Consider the following 22,716-nt stretch of genomic DNA (forward strand, 5'->3'; position numbering starts at 1 on the left):
TGATTGACAATCCCCAAAGACCACTAATAAATAACAACAAGAACCAGGCCAATTCATTAGGTTGTTTGGGTCTAACTGCAATGCTAGAATTTACTATTTCAAAAAATGAAATGAGCCATTGTGGGTTTGACCAATTTGGAAAAAAATATTATTATACCATGAAATGTCTTACAAAACATACTAGGATATGTAGTGTGTTTTCCCTATTGAAATACACAATCAACCATAGCAGAGCAGGTTTAGGTATGTGGACTAGACACAAACAGCAGGAGGAGAACATCCAGCACTCAGTGAACCCACAGAATCACGCCACAGAATTCCCGTCAGAAAACATTCCGACCCTGGAAGCAGAATGGGAGGTCTGACAGCAGGTGACAAACGTCTGCCTCCTCTAACAATGAGACCCTCTTACACAAGCGGCATGCATGGCAGATTCCACATTGGGGCACATGACATTCATACTGTGCCTGGGTTAGGTGCTGGGGGGGTAGTTTTGGAAGGGTTGGTGGTTCAGCAGCGCACCCCCCCTCTGTGACCATCACCACTCTAAAGGATGGGAACACACAGGTCATAGCCATGTGGAGACTGTCAGTATACTGAGTTCCCCCTAAACCACTTGGACAGTGAAATGCAGCTGGGGGGGGGCAGTGGGCAGTGGGCAGCTATGTGTGTCAAAGGTTGTTAGCACCTTACGAGCAACAAGCCATCTGTCATCGTCCCCCTAACACTGGCCTTAATGACCCAGCCCCAACCCCAGTCCCAGTCAGCCCACGGCCATATTAGTTTCCTCCCTCTATTGATGGCTCTTTCTGGAGCAGAGAGAGACGCTGGCATTCAAAGCTTTATAATGATTACTAATTAATCAAAAGTTAAGGCTGTCATTAGAGAACCTTATCCTCAGAGATGATAATAGCAAACTGTGCCAGGGAACTGCAACACCAACTTACTTCCTGAAACGTAACTCAATGTACTGACAGTACACTGACTACAGTGTGTGGACTATTGACTAACAATTATTATGTCTATCTAGGTATTGTGTTAGTGCTGTGGTTGAGATCACAGGAGGCTGGTGAGGGGAGGACGGCTCATAATAATGGCTGGAATGGAGTGAATGGAACGCTATCAACCACGTTTGATGTGTTTGATACAATTGTGTCCATTCCAGCCATTACTATGAGCCTGTCCTCTCCAATTCCGGTGCCACCAGCCGTCTGTGGTTGAGATCCTCAGCTACAGTATAACTGTACAATTATACTATAATGTAGTATGGTAATTGAATGTATTTCTAGACCATAAATTAGAGGAGAGATAACACCAAATTGATATGGGATCTTGTGAGAGAATGATACCGTTTATGGATGCTAATAGTACCGCTTTGCTGTTCCTCAATCACCCTCAAATTAGACTCGGTTAGATCTACTCCATGTCAAATTACAGCACTTTTAAAACACTTTTTCAAATGTTAGCCAAGAAAAGGGGCAATGAAAAATCAATTGGGAGAACTTAAGTGCCAATTTTTTTGACGTATAATTTGTTACCTTTGGAATTTGGTCATTGCCCATCTGTCAATGTCCTAATCAATGTGTCCCACTTCATAATGAACTGTTAATCTTTTTAATTCCATTGCCAAAGGCCCAAAAATCTATCAGAATGCAATCAGCAGTTTTCTCCCTCTCTTTTCCTCACAGAGAGAGTGGATGGGGGGAGAAATATGGTTCTCTGTGCTCTGTGGCTGTGCTAGACTGCCCTGGGGTGCCATTGGTGCATGCAGTATTAGTGCATGGAGTCTGGGTCAGCCAGTGAACCATCTCTGATCAGGTTCAGCCATGTACAACTCAATTATGCAGCCATTTCATGGCTGCTGTAGAGGGAATGACCTAATACAGAGCTCACCACGGGGAGAACAGGGGAGCTTTGGAGATAGTTTCATTCTCCCTTTTCATTCTAATTTGACCATTGTATTACCACTTTTGGGGTAGTTAAACAATCACTAAAGGTTGTAAATTAGATTATAGTCCTGACACTGTGTCATAATTTTTAGAAGTAAAAAATGAAATGTAGACTGTAATTGAAATGTGTAACCCCTGAATAAAGTAAGTTGTTGTTGTTTATATTTACCTGACTCCTATGAGTAGGCAGGTAAATATAAACATTAGGTAAGAGATGCAAGTTTGTGTGTGTGGGTGTGTGTGGGTGTGTGTGGGTGTGTGGGTGTGGGTGGGTGTGTGCGAGTATACAGGCAGATCAGAATGCTAAATAATCTCGCTGCAGCTTGTACAGTTCACCAGTAGCACTATGCAAAGCCAAGCATTTCCACACATTTAGAAATGTCAGACAGTCTGGCTTCCGGTTGGATTTAGGGTTAAACCATCATTATGGAGTCATTCTGAATGATGAGCATTCTGTCAGGCCTTCCATGGCAAATCCAATTAAGATTAGTCAACTATCCACTGTACAATGCAGGTTATGATAAATCGTATTAACGCAGCACTTAAAAGCTTTGCCATACAGAGCACTCTAGTTAGCACGCCATATTTACTGTACTGCATGTCAACACAGGGAGACAAAGGCCCTGACAACATGACAGTTTAATAGCCTATCGGTAATCAAACTGATTCAACTCTCATATACTTTTATAGTTAATCAATCATTTGAACAGAATTCTATAATATTCTCTGTAAAATACTACAACCCTGCACATTGCCAGAGGTGAACAGTGGTGTTTTCTCTGTATATTCTAGCCAGAGGTAGAGTACCTGGCTGGCTTGTTTGGGCCAGGTAAATGGGATGGGACTGTGTTATTGGGTCAGTGTGATCCAGTCCTGGGTAAGCTCCTTGGTTAAACTCTCCCTCTGCTGACAATGGGTTGTACAGAACAGTCTGGATGGGAAAGGCCTAATCTCTAGAGCTGTAGCTGACTACTACACCTCTTCTCTTCGGAGATATACGGTACAGTACAGTTCTCACACCTACATGTCCTGCACGCAAGGTGAGAACCAGGAGAGGCTCAGCTTAAACTGCAGCAGGGCATACATGTCTGTTATACTGATTAGAAGATGAGGGCACAGAGAGGCTATACAACAGAGGCTATCCTGATGTGTTCCCTCTATGCCTAGCGTGCTATAATGTTATAGAGTTATGAGGGTCAACCTCAAGATCAGACAGAATCTGCTCTGGTTGCTAAAAGAGTCACTAAACAATGTGTTGACTGTCAGAATCAGGAGAAAACTCTAGAAGGGAGCAGAATGTCTGCTGACATAGAATGTGGTATCCTTAATTTAACAGCATCTCATTACCTAACACCTCGTCCATCACAATGTCTATGGAGCAGAGGAGAAACATGATTATGCCTATCAATAATTCAATTGAAGTGTGTGTGTGTGTGTGTGTGTGTGTGTGTGTGTGTGTGTGTGTGTGTGTGTGTGTGTGTGTGTGTGTGTGTGTGTGTGTGTGTGTGTGTGTGTGTGTGTGTGTGTGTGTGTGTGTGTGTGTGTGTGTGTGTGTGTGTGTGTGTGAGAGTGAGTGAGTGAGCAGTCTTGTTTCAGAGGGAGGGTCCTGTGCTCTGCTCTAAATCTCCCCTGTGGTTATGGTATATATTGACACCAGGGCTGCAGTCCCCTCCCCATTCAAAGTAGGGATTTTAGCTGCACTCTATTGATTTGATTATTTTAAAGCTGTCTCCATTTTGCCCCTAGGTCCATGTGAGCTGCTGACATTAATTATCTGTGTTTGTGTGCGTGTGTGTGCGTGTGTGTGTGTGTGTGTGTGTGTGTGTGTGTGTGTGTGTGTGTGTGTGTGTGTGTGTGTGTGTGTGTGCATGCGCACCCATCGGGAGCAAAGGGAGGGAAATGGATGATAGGATAGGGGGTTCATTAGGGTGACTTTGTGTTTAACTACTCTAAATGGAACTAACAAGGACTAATCATGATGTCAGATTGTACCAGTCGAAATGAATGGCTGGTTCTGTATCTAAACTGCTATCATGTGTTGTTTCTATAACTACACAGTATGTTATAGCTGATCATGAGTGAATGGTGTTCTATATCTTTCTATGGTGCTCAACTAGTACAGTTGGCTGTAGATGGGTGGGCATACCTGGGATATGCTTGGCCCAGCCAATGATGACAACCAGCTCCCGGTCAGCCAGGTCACACAGCGTGGTCAGGGCCTTGATGTCACTCTCAGGCATGGTGGGGTCAGGCATGGCGTAGATCTTCTCTGGCTCGGCCACCAGCAGGTGGGACACTATCTTTGTGACTGACGAGGAAGCAGAGGTGGTCAAAACAACAGTCAAAGGTCACATTACTGTGATGCAAATACAGGTACTCTCAGATACATACTTACATGCAAGGATACAAAATCATTCACTCTCTCTTTCTCCCTCTAACACGTAAACGAATGAATGGTTTAATATGGTTGGTAGTGAAAATCATCCTCACAGTGAGAGGATGATCCTAGGACTGCTATCCCTGAGAAGCCAGTCACTGTTTAATATCGGTCATCTGCTCTGAGATTTGTCATAACTCAGCCTTTACCAGAACAATGCCTGTCTGGCCAACTGTATATTTTCTAGAATTGCTCTCCCATGGAAATACACCTATCCAGACAACAGGAGAGTCTGGCCTGAATAAAATGCATCTTTCTTTAACTGAACCTGGCCTGGGAGAAAGCTGTGGGGAGGGGGTGGGTAGTGAGGTGACAGAGCACTACTCACGGGGCTTTTTGGCAGGAGGGGGGAGTGTGAGGCCCAGGTACGCTGTATTCTCTGCATCCATCCTCCTCTTGTACTTCTGTCTTCCCCCTCGCACACGGTCCAGACGCACACCTGACACATGACAAGAAGCAAGGAGACCTTTGAGTAGGAAATATAATTTCACCATTCTGACAAATAAAATGAATCAATCAATTCTACAACATAGGAATGTTCACAATAAAAATAACAATTTAAACACAGTTTTAAGTAGTTCCACAATTAGTAAATTGTTATTGGTAGAGAGTAACACAACAAAGACAAACAAACATTTACGTCTAATTCCCCATCACGCACTCAGACTCCGACATGATCAAAAACAATCAAAAGTATTCCTCTTGTTATATGAGGGAGCATTACGTCTAAAAGCCTGACCAAGCTGAGGTATGCGTGTCTGCCCAGAGGAGTGACTCTGTTCTGTTGTCTGCATGGTGAGAGAGAGTAAAGGGAGTGTCAGTGTGTCAGAAGGACTGCCGGCTGGCGCTGCGTTCCAATATGCGGTCCATGCCTGGCTGGTCTACTGTGACACTGCCGAGCCTGAAGGAGCTCTAAACATATGAATATTTAATGCAGGGTCAATGATCTCACAGACTGGCCCTCTAATTATTTAGCTTTTGGGATGAGGCGGACGGCATACTAATGAACAACAAGGCAGGTACCTGTGAGCTCAGTGTCTAGGGGCCTCTGTGTCCAGCCATGTAGCTACTGTAGGAGGAATGAATACACAACCACATCCACACACTGTCTGGTGTACAGTCTTATAGAATTATGACACAGATAGATAGAGGTTAGCTTTCCAATAAAACCTCCTTATTTCACCCCTCTTTCACGGGACAGGAATGAGGCCTTATCACTCTCTGCCACTCATAGGGGACCAGGTCCTGCACTGATACTGTAAATGTCACCAACCTCATCATAACATAAGTTATTTATTATTTCATTATTTGATAAGAATGTTTCCATTTGGATTGTCCTTTCTATTCTATTATTTTTCGACATAGTTAAAATATTCAATCTGCAGTGTTCCATTTATGTGATACAGGATGGTGTTTGGTGATTTTATTTAATCGTATGCAAAACATTTATGTATATTGTGCATCATCCTGTTGGGGCCGCACAGGGACACGGTCCTGCACACTGCTGAATGTGCCTGATGGATCTTTACCCTGTATAGCAAATGTCTATCTATTTCTCCATTATGTATAACCTAAACCCCCTAAACAAATGTATGCTAAACCAGATTTGATCAGAGGTATTATCCTGTACTGTATGTATGGTCTAGCTGGTGGAGGAGAGGGGGGGGGGGGGTTAATTTATCAGCACACCAAGTCCCCTCTGCTAAAATCACTGGCAGGGAGAGCACTTGCTTGATGATTTCATCACTTTATAACTACCAAGACAATGTCAGAGCTGGGCATTGTGTGACCACTGCAAATGAGGCTAATACAATTTCCCCCTCAGTCTGTACTCTCCTGGAGGATGGGTCTGAATGTCCCTATGTACAGTGATTAGAGGTCGATGGAGGGAACAGACAGTGGGGATGGATGAGGAGACAAAAGGAGATGATTTAGTATGTAAATAATAGCCTTCATTCAATAGAAAGGACTGAAATGATGGATTATGAAAACGGTCATTTTCATTTTCACCCGTTCCACTGAGTGAACCATACACCCTTCTCCCCAAACTAGACTGTATGCATGGGTGGCTACAGCAAACGGGATTAACTTGTAGGAATTGAATAAAGAGATTTTATTCTACTTATATAAATTATTTGATTCCCTAGAAACACATCTTATTAGGATTGTCTTTACATTTCCTGACACTGACAACCCACTAACCTAATTACCCACAATTCCCAGCAGAGACCCATCCTTCTCAGCAAACACTGGGGGATCATCTGATGGCTGCCACATTAGTGAAAATCACTAATTCCTCATTCCTCAATTTACATCTTTCATATGTAGCATGTAAAAAAAGTGTCAAGGAATATTTGACCAGTAAATCTATTCAGGGACGAGGCCTCGAGTATGAACCCATGACAAGATGGACTCCCATGTCACCAAGTCAGTGCTTGCTACGTTTAAGTGCTTAGGAACGTTAGGATTCAGATGTATCTGGTGGTAATATAGGAGTGGAAAATACCAGCAATAATTGTGATGTCACCACATTCTACGGTTTCTCTGGGCTCTCCTAAAGAGCTCAGATACGGCCAGGTGGTATGGATGCAGCATACCCTATGAGCTGTCCCGTGGTGTTGGGCTGGGCTGGCGAGTCATGTGGCTGTACGTGTCAGCCAGCGTAAAGCCACAGTGACGAGGAGTCCCAGGTACATGGGTGCCTCTTGTAATTAGAACATTCCCGGCCATAATTACCAGATGCTGACAGGAATTAAAGCTTGGCACTAACCTGTCCCATTTTACAGTCAAACAGGGCCATACAGGGAGGGAGGACGGGGAGAGACAATGAGACAGAGAGCAAGGGAGTGTGTCAGAGAGAGAGAGAGAGAGAGAGTAGTAGACCAGTTCATGCCATGTGTCTGACTCCTCTTGGAGAAACTCACAGAGGCCTTTGTCAAGCCTATGTGTCACTTCGGTGAGCCATGGACCAAGATTTTGATTGTTTCTTTGTGGCCGGTGCATCGGTACTGTATGAATTTGTGTGTATGTGTCTGTGTGTATGTGAATGTGTCTGTGTGTATGCGAATGTGTGTGTGAAGAGGGTGTTTAACGGCCTGCACCATCACCCGGTGGGTGGGTAAAGGGAGGGTGGTAGCGGCCGGTTATCTCGGGTGTCAGCTCTTCAAAGCAGGCTTTTGGCCAAGGCGGCTGGCATTTGTGCACGGATTAGCGGCGGGCTCGGGGCGGGGGCTGGGGTCAGCTGACCCAGGGCTCCTCTTTCTCTCCCAAAACAATAATAATCCCCCTCAGAGCACACGCCTACAAAAGGGCCTGTCTTCCCTCACTTTGTGTGGCCGGTCGTAGTAGGGGCCCTTATTTTGAGCCTGTCACCTGTTCTGGGTGTCTCTCCCTGGGGAAAGTGTCAGGATGTCTGGGATGGTTGGCAGTGCCAAGGGGGGCTTAGGCGGACCCTATTTTAGCTGGGAAAATCAGAAGGCCACATGGCAAGGCATGGTGAACCCTGCCTTTCAAGGCAGCCGCCCCGCTAAACCCCCGTCAGCACTATTTCAAAGAGCCCCTGTTGCCAGCTTTGCATGCTTGTAAGCGTGTTGTAGCATTTTTAATCACGAGTGGTGATGAGCGAGGGCAGCGGAAAAATGGTCACACGATGGCCCCTCGATCCCTATCTGCTGATTGGGCCCCCAGTCTGCTCTCATCACATGCTCCGTCCACCTGCCCTAGCGTAGTGGAACTATCTAACCCTATTGCAGTAACATCACACTGGGTTCACTCCACACTCAAGATGCAGGATCCATATGAAGGCCAAGTTACACTATGTTTAAAAACATTGTGCTGTTTGAAACAGCTCACTTTGCATATTCATTATTTTACTAGGTTCTTATGGAAGCACACACTCAGTGGCTGTCTGTGTACATGTCTTACTTATGTGTTTGCGTGAATTCATTTTATGTGTATGTACTTTATGTTCCTGTAAGGATGATAGGGGTGCTATTGTGGGATGTGGTTGTGTGATATACAGAGTGATATACAGGAAGGTATATTGTGTATCAGCACATTTCTCCCTCCTTCTGTTGTAGTGCTCTCACCTGTCAGCCCAGGGAACATAACAGGATAGAGCATATTACTGAGAGGTAGCACAGCAATACTGTAGCATGGGAGTGTGTGTGTGTGTCTGCGTGTGTGTGAGGGGGCAGAGGGCATCTGCCACTGAATTATGTCAATGTAATCTCTCTGAATAGTATCTGTTCCGCTTTCTCTCCCTCTCAGCTGTGATCTCCCTCCATTGATCAGAGGAAAAACCTGTAGCCTCTGACATTTGATTCTTCTATTGATCACTTCCTCTTTTATACAGTCGGGGGAAAGTAGAGCGATTCTACTCAAGTCTCTGGCAGATCCCCTTTAAGCGGACTGCTGATCTTTGGAGATCACTTCCCTTACACTTCCCTTAAGACGTCTACAGAGATAAACTGCTCTCATCACTCGCTTAATCAGTAGGGGAGGTAAAACCTTGAAATGCCTTGCTTTGAAAGGTATTAACTACTAACCTTAACATGGGCATTGATGGAAAAAAGTTATTTCTTTGCACTTCCAAGATCTCCCTGAATGTTTAGAAATTCAGTCATATCATGGCCTGTGTGGCTCAGTTAGTAGAGCATGGCGCTTGCAACGCCAGGGTTGGGTTCGATTCCCAAGGGGGACCAGCACGAAAAAGTATGACAAATGTATGCACTCACTACTGTAAGTCACTCTAAAATGTAAACATTTAAAAAGAGATGCTAGGTATGTTGTGGTGCATTAAAATGTACTGTAGTTCCATAGAGCACCTGACGGTAGGAAACTGCCTTACACCTTTGGTAAAGTTATAATTAGTATTATTTAATTTTTTTGTGAATGACCTTTCTGCAGTAATGAACTCCAGAGTGGTAGCTTCAGTCACATGAGCGTTGACCATCTCCAGCCCCTGAGCCTGGACATGGTGTTGAGCCGATGGCTTCATAGAGCTTAGACTAGCATCTCCTCCAGTCCCTAGTCCCCGTGACCAGATACATTGGTTTCACACTCACACACGCCGCCGTAAGACGCCTGACCTTGCTTTTAGGAGAAGATAGCGTGTGGCGTGCACTAAGATGCATTTCACGTCTTTCTGTTAATTTGGGAACTGTATTTACTTCTTTTGATTGTGTTTGAAAAGAGTCGCTGAAGGTGGGAGAGGAAGGTGACCTGGTTCCTGCAGGACTTCACAGAGCCAGAGGTAATCTTTACCTCCATTCTAATATGTGGAGAAACCCACTCTGTAAAAATGAGGGTCGTTTTCAATCTGTGGATATGCTGAATATACAGAAGTATGCATTAGAATGCTGGACTAAGTCTCTCTCTGCATTTTTCATCTATACACTCTCTCTATACTATCTCCTACTTTGACCCGACACTGGCCATGCACTTATGACCATCACTACCTATTTTGTAGTCTCTTATTCCTCCAGATGATATATTGGCATTAATTTTTCATCGGATAGTAATGCGATTACTCTGTCTTTCTGGCCCAGTCTCTTTATCTCGCTGCATGCAGTAAGGTGATTCTGTTACGAAGCAGAGATCTATATAGACTACTATGTGTCTGGAGTTGGAGACTTGAAATCTCTACACAATGGGATAGGATGTACTATACATTCCATTCTCTGGTGAATTAAGGGAGAAGGGGGTGGGGTAAAAGCTGGGTATACTACATGTCATGTTGGGTCTCCTGAGTGGCGCAGTGGTCTAAGGCACTGCATCGCAGTGCTAGCTGTGCCACTAGAGATCCTGGTTCGAATCCAGGCTCTGTCGTAGCCGGCCGCGACCGGGAGACCCATGGGGCGGCGCACAATTGGTCCAGGGTAGGGGAGGGAATGGCCGGCAGGGATGTAGCTCAGTTGGTAGAGCATGGCGTTTGCAACACCAGGGTTGTGGGTTCGATTCCCATGGGGGGCCAGTATAAAAAATAATGAATGCACTCACTAACTGTAAGTCGCTCTGGATAAGAGCGTCTGCTAAATGACTAAAATGTAAATGTAAAATGTAAGGATACCAAAAACAATGTGTTTTTTTTCATAATAGTTAACAACATATTTTAAGGGATTATAATTAGGCTACTGCTATGGAATATTTCATGAGAGTATAAAATGACTAATCATGTTGTGTTTTTCTGCCACCGTAATAGAGAACATCTCCCTCTGAGTATTTTCTTCACGTCTATCCTGTAGTCCAGTGGCAGTGGAGGGATAATCATGCTTAGTCAAACATAAGCACCACTTGACCTATTCTCACCAGCGCAGAAAGTAAGGAATAAAAAGCATGTTTCCTTAAAGAGCTCTTCCCAGAGGGCAGCTAAATAAATATGACACCGCCTCTCCATTCCCCAGCCACACTGCTCTCATTATTCATGTGTTGGGGCTATTTGGAGAGACCAACAAGTGAGGAGGGGAGGGGGATAAAGCGGCAGTAATGCAAGGAGGGGACCAGCTAGGTAGGGGGCTAGGGGGCTGGGGGCCTCCCCCTGAAGGAGCAGACCAGCCTGGGGTCTCAGGGGGCCTGGCAGGGGGTAAGAAACCAGGCCGGAGAAATCCATCGGCAGCATTTTTAATTGTCACTGAATTCCCAGTTGGCGTGACTTTATAAAACCATCCACAGGAAGAGAGCTGAGATGTTCGGAAAACATTTAGTGGATCAATATGCCGGGGAGAGCTGAGACTGGCCGAAGTGTGTGCTCAGGGACATAGCCAAAGCCTTTCCAGTCGGAATACTGTTACATTTCTATTACTCAGACAGCAGGATCGACCTATTCAGCATATTTCTGTCCCCAGCTCAGCTGCCCATGATTTACTGCTGTGTTGGTAGGGGGAGGACAGAACAGACCAGGGAATCAGATCAGTTGTCTGGCCGCGGCTGCGAATTTTGAGATTATTTTAATTAACATAAAGAGAGTGATACCAAGACAAACAGACAGATGGACAGACAGACACTTGCAGAGATCTACTTACCTTCCTTGAGCATCCCCACTTTGAGACACTTCATAAAGCGGCAGGCTTGACATGACTTGCGTCTCCGTTTTGTGATCTCGCACTCGTTTGTGGCGGGACAGCTGTATTCTATGTTGCCTGAGAAGGACAAGAAATATAGGTTAGCCTTAACTTGATCACTCTTTATAAGGCAGTGTATCTTCCTATTGAGTTATAGGCAAAAGAAAAGCAAAAGGTTAAATGTTTTTACCTTTTTTCTCTCCTTTTTTACATGTAGAATAAAAGTAAGCATAAAAGTAAGGATACAATACACATTTTAGGACATTGTCATTTACATTGTACAAGGCACTGTGTACTGTAGGTTAAAAACCAGTGGAACAGTTACTGTATATCACACAGTATTCTATGGTCTATAATACATCAGTTTGTGCAGACCAGACATTGGGCATCAGCATTTGTTAATCATCTCCTGTGCAACAATCCATTACAATAGTGTGTCTGAGGTGAGGTGAGGTGTCCTCCAGGGAACAAGGTCACTTCCAGAGGTGGGGGTGAGGAGGGAGGGAGGGAGGGAGGGAGGGAGGGAGGGAGGGAGGGAGAGAAGGAGACCTCCAGTACTCCTCATGGACCCCTTCACAGATGCCACCCTTGCCCCCTGCTAAATTGTTCTCATTTATTCTGAGCATGTCCCCTCCAGGCCCCTGGAGCAGCCAGCCATCCAGCCTGCATCCCGCATCCCTTCCCTGTGCCCCCTCAGAGGGGCCGGCCACCCTGCCGCCCGCTGCCTCAATAGCAGGGGAGAGAGCTGGACACACGGCCCCCGGCCATTTACTTAATGCTCCAGCAGCCCCAAACCTGTTGTTACCGCTGTTGCCATTGTTGACTATTTACATAGTGTACAGGCAAGAGGCCTTATGCATTATTCACGTCCATTACTACAGCGTCTGAATCCGGGACAACACAATGAAAAAGAGTTTCATTGCTAAACAATAAAATAGATGTTTCTGCCTGTGCTGTAGCATTAGCAATAGAAAGGAAGGACAGGATATACGATGGCATTCTCCTTGTGTCCGATTCCCTACATTTTACTGTAGTCAATAAAGGGTTTCAAAATAATATCAAGCTACTCGAATTAGAATCATTCCTTGTCCACCATGAATGGAAAAACAGAGAAACACATTCTGAAGCATACTGGAGACACAATACTTTTATTTTATCATTGATGTTTTCTTTTGTGCATTCTTAAACTTGGATTATTTTCTTTATCTACCACAAAGCCATGTTCTCTATTCAACTATTATCTATTCAACTATTATCTATTCAACTATTATCTTTTCAAATGTTATCTATTCAAATGTTATCTAATCAACTATTAAATATTCAACTATCTATTCAACTGTTATCTATTCAACTGTTATCTATTCAACTATTATCTATTCAACTGTTATCTATTCAACTGTTATCTATTCAACTAGTTTCTATTCAACTGTTATCTATTCAACTGTTATCTATTCAAATAGTATCTATTCAACTGTTATCTATTCAACTGTTATCTATTCAACTATTATCTATTCAACTGTTATCTATTCAACTATTATATATTAAACTATTATCTATTCAACTGTTATCTATTCAACTAGTATCTATTCAACTGTTATCTATTCAACTATTATCTATTCAACTATTATCTTTTCAAATGTTATCTATTCAAATGTTATCTAATCAACTATTAAATATTCAACTATCTATTCAACTGTTATCTATTCAACTGTTATCTATTCAACTATTATCTATTCAACTGTTATCTATTCAACTGTTATCTATTCAACTAGTTTCTATTCAACTGTTATCTATTCAACTGTTATCTATTCAAATAGTATCTATTCAACTGTTATCTATTCAACTGTTATCTATTCAACTATTATCTATTCAACTGTTATCTATTCAACTATTATATATTAAACTATTATCTATTCAACTGTTATCTATTCAACTAGTATCTATTCAACTGTTATCTATTCAACTATTATCTATTCAACTGTTATCTATTCAACTGTTATCTATTCAACTATTATTATTCAACTGTTATCTATTCAACTATTATCTATTCAACTATTATCTATTCAACTGTTATCTATTCAACTATTATCTATTCAACTGTTATCGATTCAACTATTATCTATTCAACTAGTATCTATTCAACTGTTATCTAGTCAACTGTTATCTATTCAACTATTATCTATTCAACTGTTATCTATTCAACTGTTATCTATTCAACTATTATTATTCAACTATTATCTATTCAACTGTTATTTATTCAACTGTTATCTATTCAACTATTATTATTCAACTGTTATCTATTCAACTGTTATCTATTCAACTATTATTATTCAACTGTTATCTATTCAACTATTATTATTCAACTGTTATCTATTCAACTGTTATATATTCAACTAGTTTCTATTCAACTGTTATCTATTCAACTGTTATCTATTCAACTAGTATCTATTCAACTGTTATCTATTCAACTATTATCTATTCAACTGTTATCTATTCAACTGTTATCTATTCAACTATTATTATTCAACTAGTATCTATTCAACTGTTATCTATTCAACTGTTATCTATTCAACTATTATTATTCAACTGTTATCTATTCAACTGTTATCTATTCAACTATTATTATTCAACTGTTATCTATTCAACTACTATTATTCAACTGTTATCTATTCAACTGTTATCTATTCAACTGTTATCTATTCAACTATTATCTATTCAACTGTTATCTATTCAACTGTTATCTATTCAACTATTATCTATTCAACTGTTATCTTTCCAACTGTTATCTATTCAACTAGTATCTATTCAACTGTTATCTATTCAACTGTTATCTATTCAACTATTATCTATTCAACTGTTATCTATTCAACTATTATTATTCAACTGTTATCTATTCAACTGTTATCTATTCAACTGTTATCTATTCAACTATGATTATTCAACTGTTATCTATTCAACTGTTATCTATTCAACTATTATTATTCAACTGTTATCTATTCAACTATTATTATTCAACTGTTATCTATTCAACTGTTATCTATTCAACTGTTATATATTCAACTGTTATCTATTCAACTATTATCTATTCAACTGTTATCTATTCAACTGTTATCTATTCAACTGTTATCTATTCAACTATTATTATTAAACTGTTATCTATTCAAATGTTATCTATTCAACTGTTATATATTCAACTGTTATCTATTCAACTATTATCTATTCAACTGTTATCTATTCAACTGTTATCTATTCAACTGTTATCTATTCAACTATTATTATTAAACTGTTATCTATTCAACTGTTATCTATTCAACTATTATCTATTCAACTATTATCTATTCAACTGTTATCTATTCAACTGTTATCTATTCAACTGTTATCTATTCAACTATCATATATTCAACTATTATCTATTCAACTGTTATCTATTCAACTGTTATCTATTCAACTATTATCTATTCAACTGTTATCTATTCAACTGTTATCTATTCAACTGTTATCTATTCAACTGTTATCTATTCAACTATTATTATTCAACTGTTATCTATTCAACTATTATTATTCAACTATTATCTATTCAACTGTTATCTATTCAACTGCTATCTTTTCAACTGTTATCTATTCAACTATTATCTATTCAACTGTTATCTATTCAACTATTATCTATTCAACTGTTATCTATTCAACTGTTATCTATTAAACTATCATCTATTCAACTGTTATCTATTCAACTATTATCTATTCAACTGTTATCTATTCAACTGTTATCTATTCAACTGTGATCTTTTCAACTATTATCTATTCAACTGTTATCTATTCAACTGTTATCTATTCAACTATTATTATTCAACTGTTATCTATTCAACTGTTATCTATTCAACTGTTATCTATTCAACTATCATCTATTCAACTGTTATCTATTCAACTGTCATCTATTCAACGCTGTGTACAGTTCCTTTTTCATTTAGAAGGATTAACCTTAATAACTTCACTATAGACTAACATAGGCCTAAATACAGTATTATCCTGTCTAAATGCATGCAGACAGTGTTCCAGCAGCTCTCCTGCCTATAGATACACAGCCATACACAGGTACATTGGGATTCCATCTCGACACATCTATTCAACTATTATCTATTCAACTGTTATCTATTCAACTATTATTATTCAACTGTTATCTATTCAACTATTATCTATTCAACTGTTATCTATTCAACTATTATTATTCAACTGTTATCTATTCAACTATTATTATTCAACTGTTATCTATTCAACTGTTATCTATTCAACTGTTATCTATTCAACTATTATTATTCAACTGTTATCTATTCAACTATTATTATTCAACTGTTATCTATTCAACTATTATCTATTCAACTGTTATCTATTCAACTGTTATCTATTCAACTATTATCTATTCAACTATTATCTATTCAACTGTTATCTATTCAACTGTTATCTTTTCAACTGTTATCTATTCAACTATTATCTATTCAACTGTTATCTATTCAACTATTATCTATTCAACTGTTATCTATTCAACTGTTATCTATTCAACTATCATCTATTCAACTGTTATCTATTCAACTATTATCTATTCAACTGTTATCTATTCAACTGTTATCTATTCAACTGTTATCTATTCAACTATTATCTATTCAACTGTTATCTATTCAACTGTTATCTATTCAACTATTATTATTCAACTGTTATCTATTCAACTATTATTATTCAACTGTTATCTATTCAACTGTTATCTATTCAACTGTTATCTATTCAACTATTATTATTCAACTGTTATCTATTCAACTATTATTATTCAACTGTTATCTATTCAACTGTTATCTATTCAACTATTATCTATTCAACTGTTATCTATTCAACTATTATCTATTCAACTGTTATCTATTCAACTGTTATCTATTCAACTATCAACTATTCAACTATTATCTATTCAACTGTTATCTATTCAACTGTTATCTATTCAACTATCAACTATTCAACTGTTATCTATTCAACTATTATCTATTCAACTATCATCTATTCAACTGTTATCTATTCAACTATTATCTATTCAACTGTTATCTATTCAACTGTTATCTATTCAACTGTTATCTATTCAACTGTTATCTATTCAACTGTTATCTATTCAACTATTATTATTCAACTGTTATCTATTCAACTGTTATCTATTCAACTGTTATCTATTCAACTATTATTATTCAACTGTTATCTATTCAACTATTATTATTCAACTGTTATCTATTCAACTGTTATCTATTCAACTGTTATCTATTCAACTATTATTATTCAACTGTTATCTATTCAACTATTATTATTCAACTGTTATCTATTCAACTGTTATCTATTCAACTATTATCTATTCAACTGTTATCTATTCAACTGTTATCTATTCAACTATCAACTATTCAACTATTATCTATTCAACTGTTATCTATTCAACTGTTATCTATTCAACTATCAACTATTCAACTGTTATCTATTCAACTATTATCTATTCAACTATCATCTATTCAACTGTTATCTATTCAACTGTCATCTATTCAACGCTGTGTACAGTTCCTTTTTCATTTAGAAGGATTAACCTTAATAACTTCACTATAGACTAACATAGGCCTAAATACAGTATTATCCTGTCTAAATGCATGCAGACAGTGTTCCAGCAGCTCTCCTGCCTATAGATACACAGCCATACACAGGTACATTGGGATTCCATCTCGACACAGCCAAGCTGCTTCTCTCGCCGCTCTGACCCTCGCTCAGTGTTTTTCTAAAGAGAGAGAGAGTAAGAGCTGTGTAACATTCCAGTAGTGTTCCCCCTTCAACCCCCTTTAACAACTTATGCAATTATGTTAATGTTATTGGACAGATCAAGTGGAGGGTCCCAAGATGTATTAAATAATTATAAATTATTCTATATCTGGGTTAGAAATCATCATGCTAATTCCTCTCATCTCTTTGGAATTGGGGTAAATAAAGGTGTGAGAAAAGGGAGATGAGGTATGTCTCTCTTCCTGTTGTCTCTGTTGTCATAGCACAACCAGACCATAATAATAAGCCCATCTATTTCCCATCTGTTCACAGGATGTTCAGAGTAGCCGTCTCTGGAATCTATAAGCTGTTACCCTTCTGTTGTTGGTTCTGTATGATACTGTATCAACTCAACTGCAATACTTTGGCACCTTTATACAAACCCCTTATGTCTAGAGAAGCTTACTTTAAAATTCATTTTATTCAATACATGTTTGGTTTTTATTCTAGAAAATCGGGACTGTTGATTTATCATATTGATTAAACCTCACTATATTAAACATTATATAATTACTGCAAAAACCTAGTATGATGGCGGTGTTGGCAGATGTATATGGTGTGCTGCCTTCCTGCCAGACAAACACTGTAGAGCTGACCCTGGTCCCTGGCTAACCCACAGGACACTCATGTTGACGGGGGGACTTCTCTCTCCACTATACACTCCCCTCCCCTCCCCTCCCCTCCACACTGGGGGCTGGGAGGGACACGTGCACAGGGCACAACTAAAAGCTAACAAACCGAGACCATGCACAAACAACCACACTCATAAAACACAAACACACACACAGGCATACTCTCTCATTTACACTAAAATGACAGCGTGCATAGACCAATATACACTGAGTTTACAAAGCATTTGTACAAAGATCTTTCCATGACAGACTGACCAGGTGAATCCAAGTGAAAGCTATGACCCCTTATTGATGTCACCTGTTAAATCCACTTCAAATCAGTGTAGACAATTAAGACATGGATTGTGTATGTGTGACATTCAGAGGGTGAATGGGAAGACAAATGATTTAAGTGCCTTTGAAAAGGGTATGGTAGTAGGTGCCAGGCGCACCGGTTTGAGTGTGTCAAGAACTGCAACACTGCTGGGTTTTTCACACTCAACAGTTTCCCGTGTGTATCAAGAATGGTCCACCACCCAAAGGACATCCAGCCAACTTGACACAACTGTGGGAAGCATTCGAGTCAACATGGGCCAGCATCCCTGTGGAATGCTTTCGACACCTTTCATGCCCTGATGAATTGAGGCTGTTCTGAGTGCAAAAGGGGGGGTGCAACTCAATATTAGGATGTTTTGTACACTCAGTGTATGTTCTGCCTGAAAAAATATATTTAAAAAATACAGGATTTGTTCACCTTTAGTGACGTTTGTAGCTCAAGGACTGATCCTCAGACAAATGTCTATTCATACAGCCAGTCAGTCAAGCATTGGAGGGGTTAATATATACCCCGAACCAGAACACTGGGTTCATTTCTGGTTTCAAAGGTTTTACAGTATTAAACAAAGAACATTAAAATCAGAGAAGGAAAGAAGAAAAAAATGATTTTCTTCTCTCGATATTTATCTGTCTCAATTTATTTTATGGCTTTTCAGGACCTGTGCCAGGGCAGTGAGGGAAAGTCAGGTCCTGTAAGTAAATTACAGTAAAATGGCAGGTATTTCTCATCAAAATCTAAACTGACTTTTACAGGCTTACTGTCAAGGTCTATTACTTCATATAAAAAAAGAGGGCCACTGAGTTCAGTTGGTTTTCAAGCAATTTTACAATTGGGTTCAAAATGAGAGAAAAATAAGGTTCAATAAGAGATTCATGCTTTTGATTGGCAGGGCACGCGAGGTGCGGGACGGGCCTGTGATTAGGGAGCTATGAGAATAGGAGTATTTCCGGGATGGATGGTGATCTAGGTTGACGTTAATTTGTGCCTCGGCATTACTAATGTAACTATCTCCATGTAAGAGTTCAGGGGGCTTTTCACTGAATGACTAGGTGACAGAAGATGGATTCGCCATTCCGTCCTGTTGAAAAGGTAGGGGCAGCAGTTCTCTTTTACAGCAGTGGAACATCAGGAAGTAAAGGAGAGAAGGGAAGTGAAGAGTAGGCCATGCTAAATGAATCTAGGAACCCCAGGTAGAGAGACCAAGATTTCTGGAAAATACTCAACGCAGACAGCCAACCGTGTGGTCACTATAGTCTCAAATTGTTCTCGAATTAAAGGCATTTCATTTTGTGCTAAAGATGTCAAGGAAAAAAGTCCATTAGCTTTAGTGTTATTGCTTAAAACCAATGTGATGAATGAGTGTAAAAGCCACGTCTTCTGTGTTGTTCTCATTAAGGGACGTCGTCTCACACCCTCCACCCTGGATAGACAGCCTCATTATTTCTTTCATTAATCAGGTCTCATCTACTGCAACCTCTTCTTCATCCAAGGGCTTTATGGCCCACTGTTTACTGCTCTCTCTATTCCTCCTCCAGTCATCCTGTGTCATTTTTATTCATTCAGAGGCTTTCACCCCCTCTTCATCCCCCTCCTAAAAAGTCCCATGGTCCTCCTCCCTGTCCTCTTCTGCCTGGACTGGTACCCCTGTCTGATTATTATGCCATTAAGCCTTTCCTCTCCTCCTCTGAAAGTGCGCTCGGGTCCCTCTCCAATCTAAAGAAATCCTAGGGTTTTTTCTCCCTCCTTTCCCTGAAATTACCCGGCGTGCGACGCGTGCCTGAGTTTCTAATTGGCCCTGCAGTCCCTTGAGACAGCCCCCTCCCTTCCTCCTAATGAAAAGCCTCGGCCTTAATTACACTTTCCAAACGCTGATTGTTATTGACAAAACTCCTGTGGCTCGGACAAACGACAGCAGATTAGCTCCATTACAGGCAGCCCTCCAAGAGGAGAAAGAGAGGGATTTCAAATCGACAATGTAAAGTGAGGGAGGAAAAAAAAAGAACTCTTTCCATTTTTCTTTTCATGTACCAGGCTATTGCTCCACTTACGACTTCTCTTTCTTTCCCAGATTGCTCTTTTCTGTACTATTGTGTGTCTCTGTCAATGTTTTGTAGCAAGGGGACAAAAGCGCAGTTATGTTACTTGAGAGAAAATTTTAATCTTATGTCAATAGACAGGATAGCTGATGGCAGCATGGGTAAACAGCAGGATTTGGCCTAATGCTTTTGTTTGTCTGCAAAGATACATAGACTGTTTAAAGCTGATAGGATTTGGGGTGTTCAAAATCAACAACTACTAGACAGCCTGCACTCGATAACCTGGGCACAATAATGGCATTTTTCGGGGGACATTTTTCAAGAAGCTAAGGACGTAAATTGAGACATACAGACTTTTATTTTTACAGAACATAACAAAGTTCTAAAAATAGAACAAATGAATTTGGCTCCTTTGCAAGATAAATATGTTTACCTAACTGCATGCCATTACTATAGCTAAATATTGCAATATTTGCCTCCTGTCATTTTCCTTTTAATTTCTCAGATTCTTAAGCAGACTGTCTGAGCTTAGGCAGGGGCAGCTGTGCATGTTGAGCAGTGATTTTCCCTGGCTCAATAATATCTCCCTCCATACCGTAGGTCCCACTGATTAATGTAGGACAGAGCACACAGAGAGACACACAGTGGGGGGCCTGTCATTGATACATCATGCCATGCAGATCTGCACCACTCACAGCCTATTCTCCAGACGCACACGACAGATATAGTCAACCTCCTGCTTTGGACCCCCCACAGGCATCTGGGCACACAGCACATCCACTCTCCACCAAATCTGATCCCTGATGATGATGTCACCACCACTGCCCCCTTCCTAGCCTGACCCCAGCTGATGATGTCATTGCGAGTGGCGGGCTCTGGCTAGTGGCCTGTCCTGTGTGTGGCTGTCCATTGTGTATGCAGCCCCTGTGGACATGTGTTTCCTCATACTGTGCTGCACTGCATGTAATTCCCTTCACTATTAAGTTACCGTGGGTGTTTTAGCAATGCTGACGATTCATAGCAGCACAACTGGAGTCACCGGCCTTGAAAAATATACCTTTTCCCAGGGAGATAAATGGAAAATAATGTAGATGAACACAGCTACATGCAACAACTCAGTGTGCAGTGACTGTGCTGCTGGTGGATGTTCTGTCTAAGAATAAGATCGTGGTTTAGGGCAGTAGGTGATTATGTTAGGAGGAACACAGGGAGATACAGTACATCTTCTATTGTGCGTTTTATGCTGGGGGAGCGGAGGTAAAACCCTGTATGGAGTGTCTGCATGTGTAGTGGGGCAGATCCCTTGTACTGAGTGTGTTTGTGTGTCTGTAGGGAGCAGGAGGGAAATACCTTGTATTGTCCTTTTAAAGAAGGCTTTGCAGGCCTCACAAGAGGCCACGCCATAGTGATACCCAGAGGCTATATCTCCACAGACCAGGCACAGCCTCTTGGGGATGGAGTTCAACATGTATTCGCACTTAATGGGTGAGTCCTCCATGATGGTGCTGGAGCAGTCGTCATAGCGCTTGCGGCAGGGGCCGGCGCCCAGCCCGCCGGGCGTGAACATGGGCGGAGAGTCCAGGCCGTTGGAGTGGCTGTTCATGGCGCTGACATAGCCGCCGCTGGCGTCCGAGTTGCCGCTTGGGCTGTGGTGGCTGACCGTGTCGATGACCGAGGAGGGGCTGGACGGCTCCGTCTTGATGTAGGACCCGCAGCTGGAGGGAAGGTGCCGGTCATCAACAGCCATTCTATTCAGCAGCCTGGAGAAGGGGAGAGAGGGGAGGGGAGGGGAGAAGAGAGGGGAGAGAAACAGGGTCGTTAACATGGCCTTTTAGACTACAGACATCAACCGTTTCCGATCGACTGGTGCTACCCACAAAACAAACTTCAGACTCCCACACTCCAAAGAGAAGGACTTACTCCATAGTGACACTTCAGCTGCTCTCTTTCGTTCTGATCTCTCTCTCCCCCTCTCTGTCTCGTCCTCACCACAGTGTTTCCTAACCCTAACCCTCACCATGAACCAACCAGGTGGGAGGATACTAAGAGCTTCATTAGCCCCACACGCCACCAGCCATGAGAGACAGAACACACAGGTGCAATAAACACACTCAACACCGACCACACTCGGTTAACACAGGAACACAGTCAACGCTAACACAGGGACGACTGCATGCCTGGGACCCATATTTTAGACTGGTGTAAAAAATGCCAGAGTACAGAGAACATACCTGCAGTGGTCTCCTTGAGTCAGCAGGCAGGCAAAAAGAAAAAGAAGGATATTGACTTTGTTCACTGTCTGGTAAATAACAGCATCTCATCTGATGTATTGCCTGCCATGAGTGAAATAAAGTGCAACCTCTGGCTGTGTCGATACAATGCATCTAACCCTAAAACAGCTCTTTGTCCATACAAATGTATTTCTGTCGCCACCACACAAAGCGGACTGGGAG

The 22,716-nt window shown here is 41.0% G+C and overlaps 1 protein-coding gene across 5 annotated transcripts in view; it reads right to left on the minus strand.

Moving 5' to 3' along the window:
- The window catches only part of LOC311145841 (steroid hormone receptor ERR2), a gene marked incomplete at both ends in the record, with an annotated part of 49,076 nt that overhangs the window by 13,050 nt on the left and 13,310 nt on the right, over positions 1-22,716 (minus strand). For 3 of the 5 annotated variants that reach the window (XM_084182170.1, XM_084182169.1, XM_084182172.1), the window contains 4 exons: positions 4,096-4,257; positions 4,715-4,825; positions 11,409-11,525; positions 21,614-22,023. In XM_084182170.1, coding sequence (XP_084038296.1) covers positions 4,096-4,257; positions 4,715-4,825; positions 11,409-11,525; positions 21,614-22,023 — 800 coding nt within the window. Of the gene's footprint in view, positions 1-4,095; positions 4,275-4,710; positions 4,826-11,408; positions 11,526-21,613; positions 22,024-22,716 lie in introns of those variants that run through there. The other 2 variants (XM_084182173.1, XM_084182171.1) reach the window with 2 other exon arrangements.

Source organism: Coregonus lavaretus, assembly GCF_964263955.1.
Source record: "Coregonus lavaretus genome assembly, chromosome: 18".
Classification (NCBI taxonomy): domain Eukaryota; kingdom Metazoa; phylum Chordata; class Actinopteri; order Salmoniformes; family Salmonidae; genus Coregonus; species Coregonus lavaretus.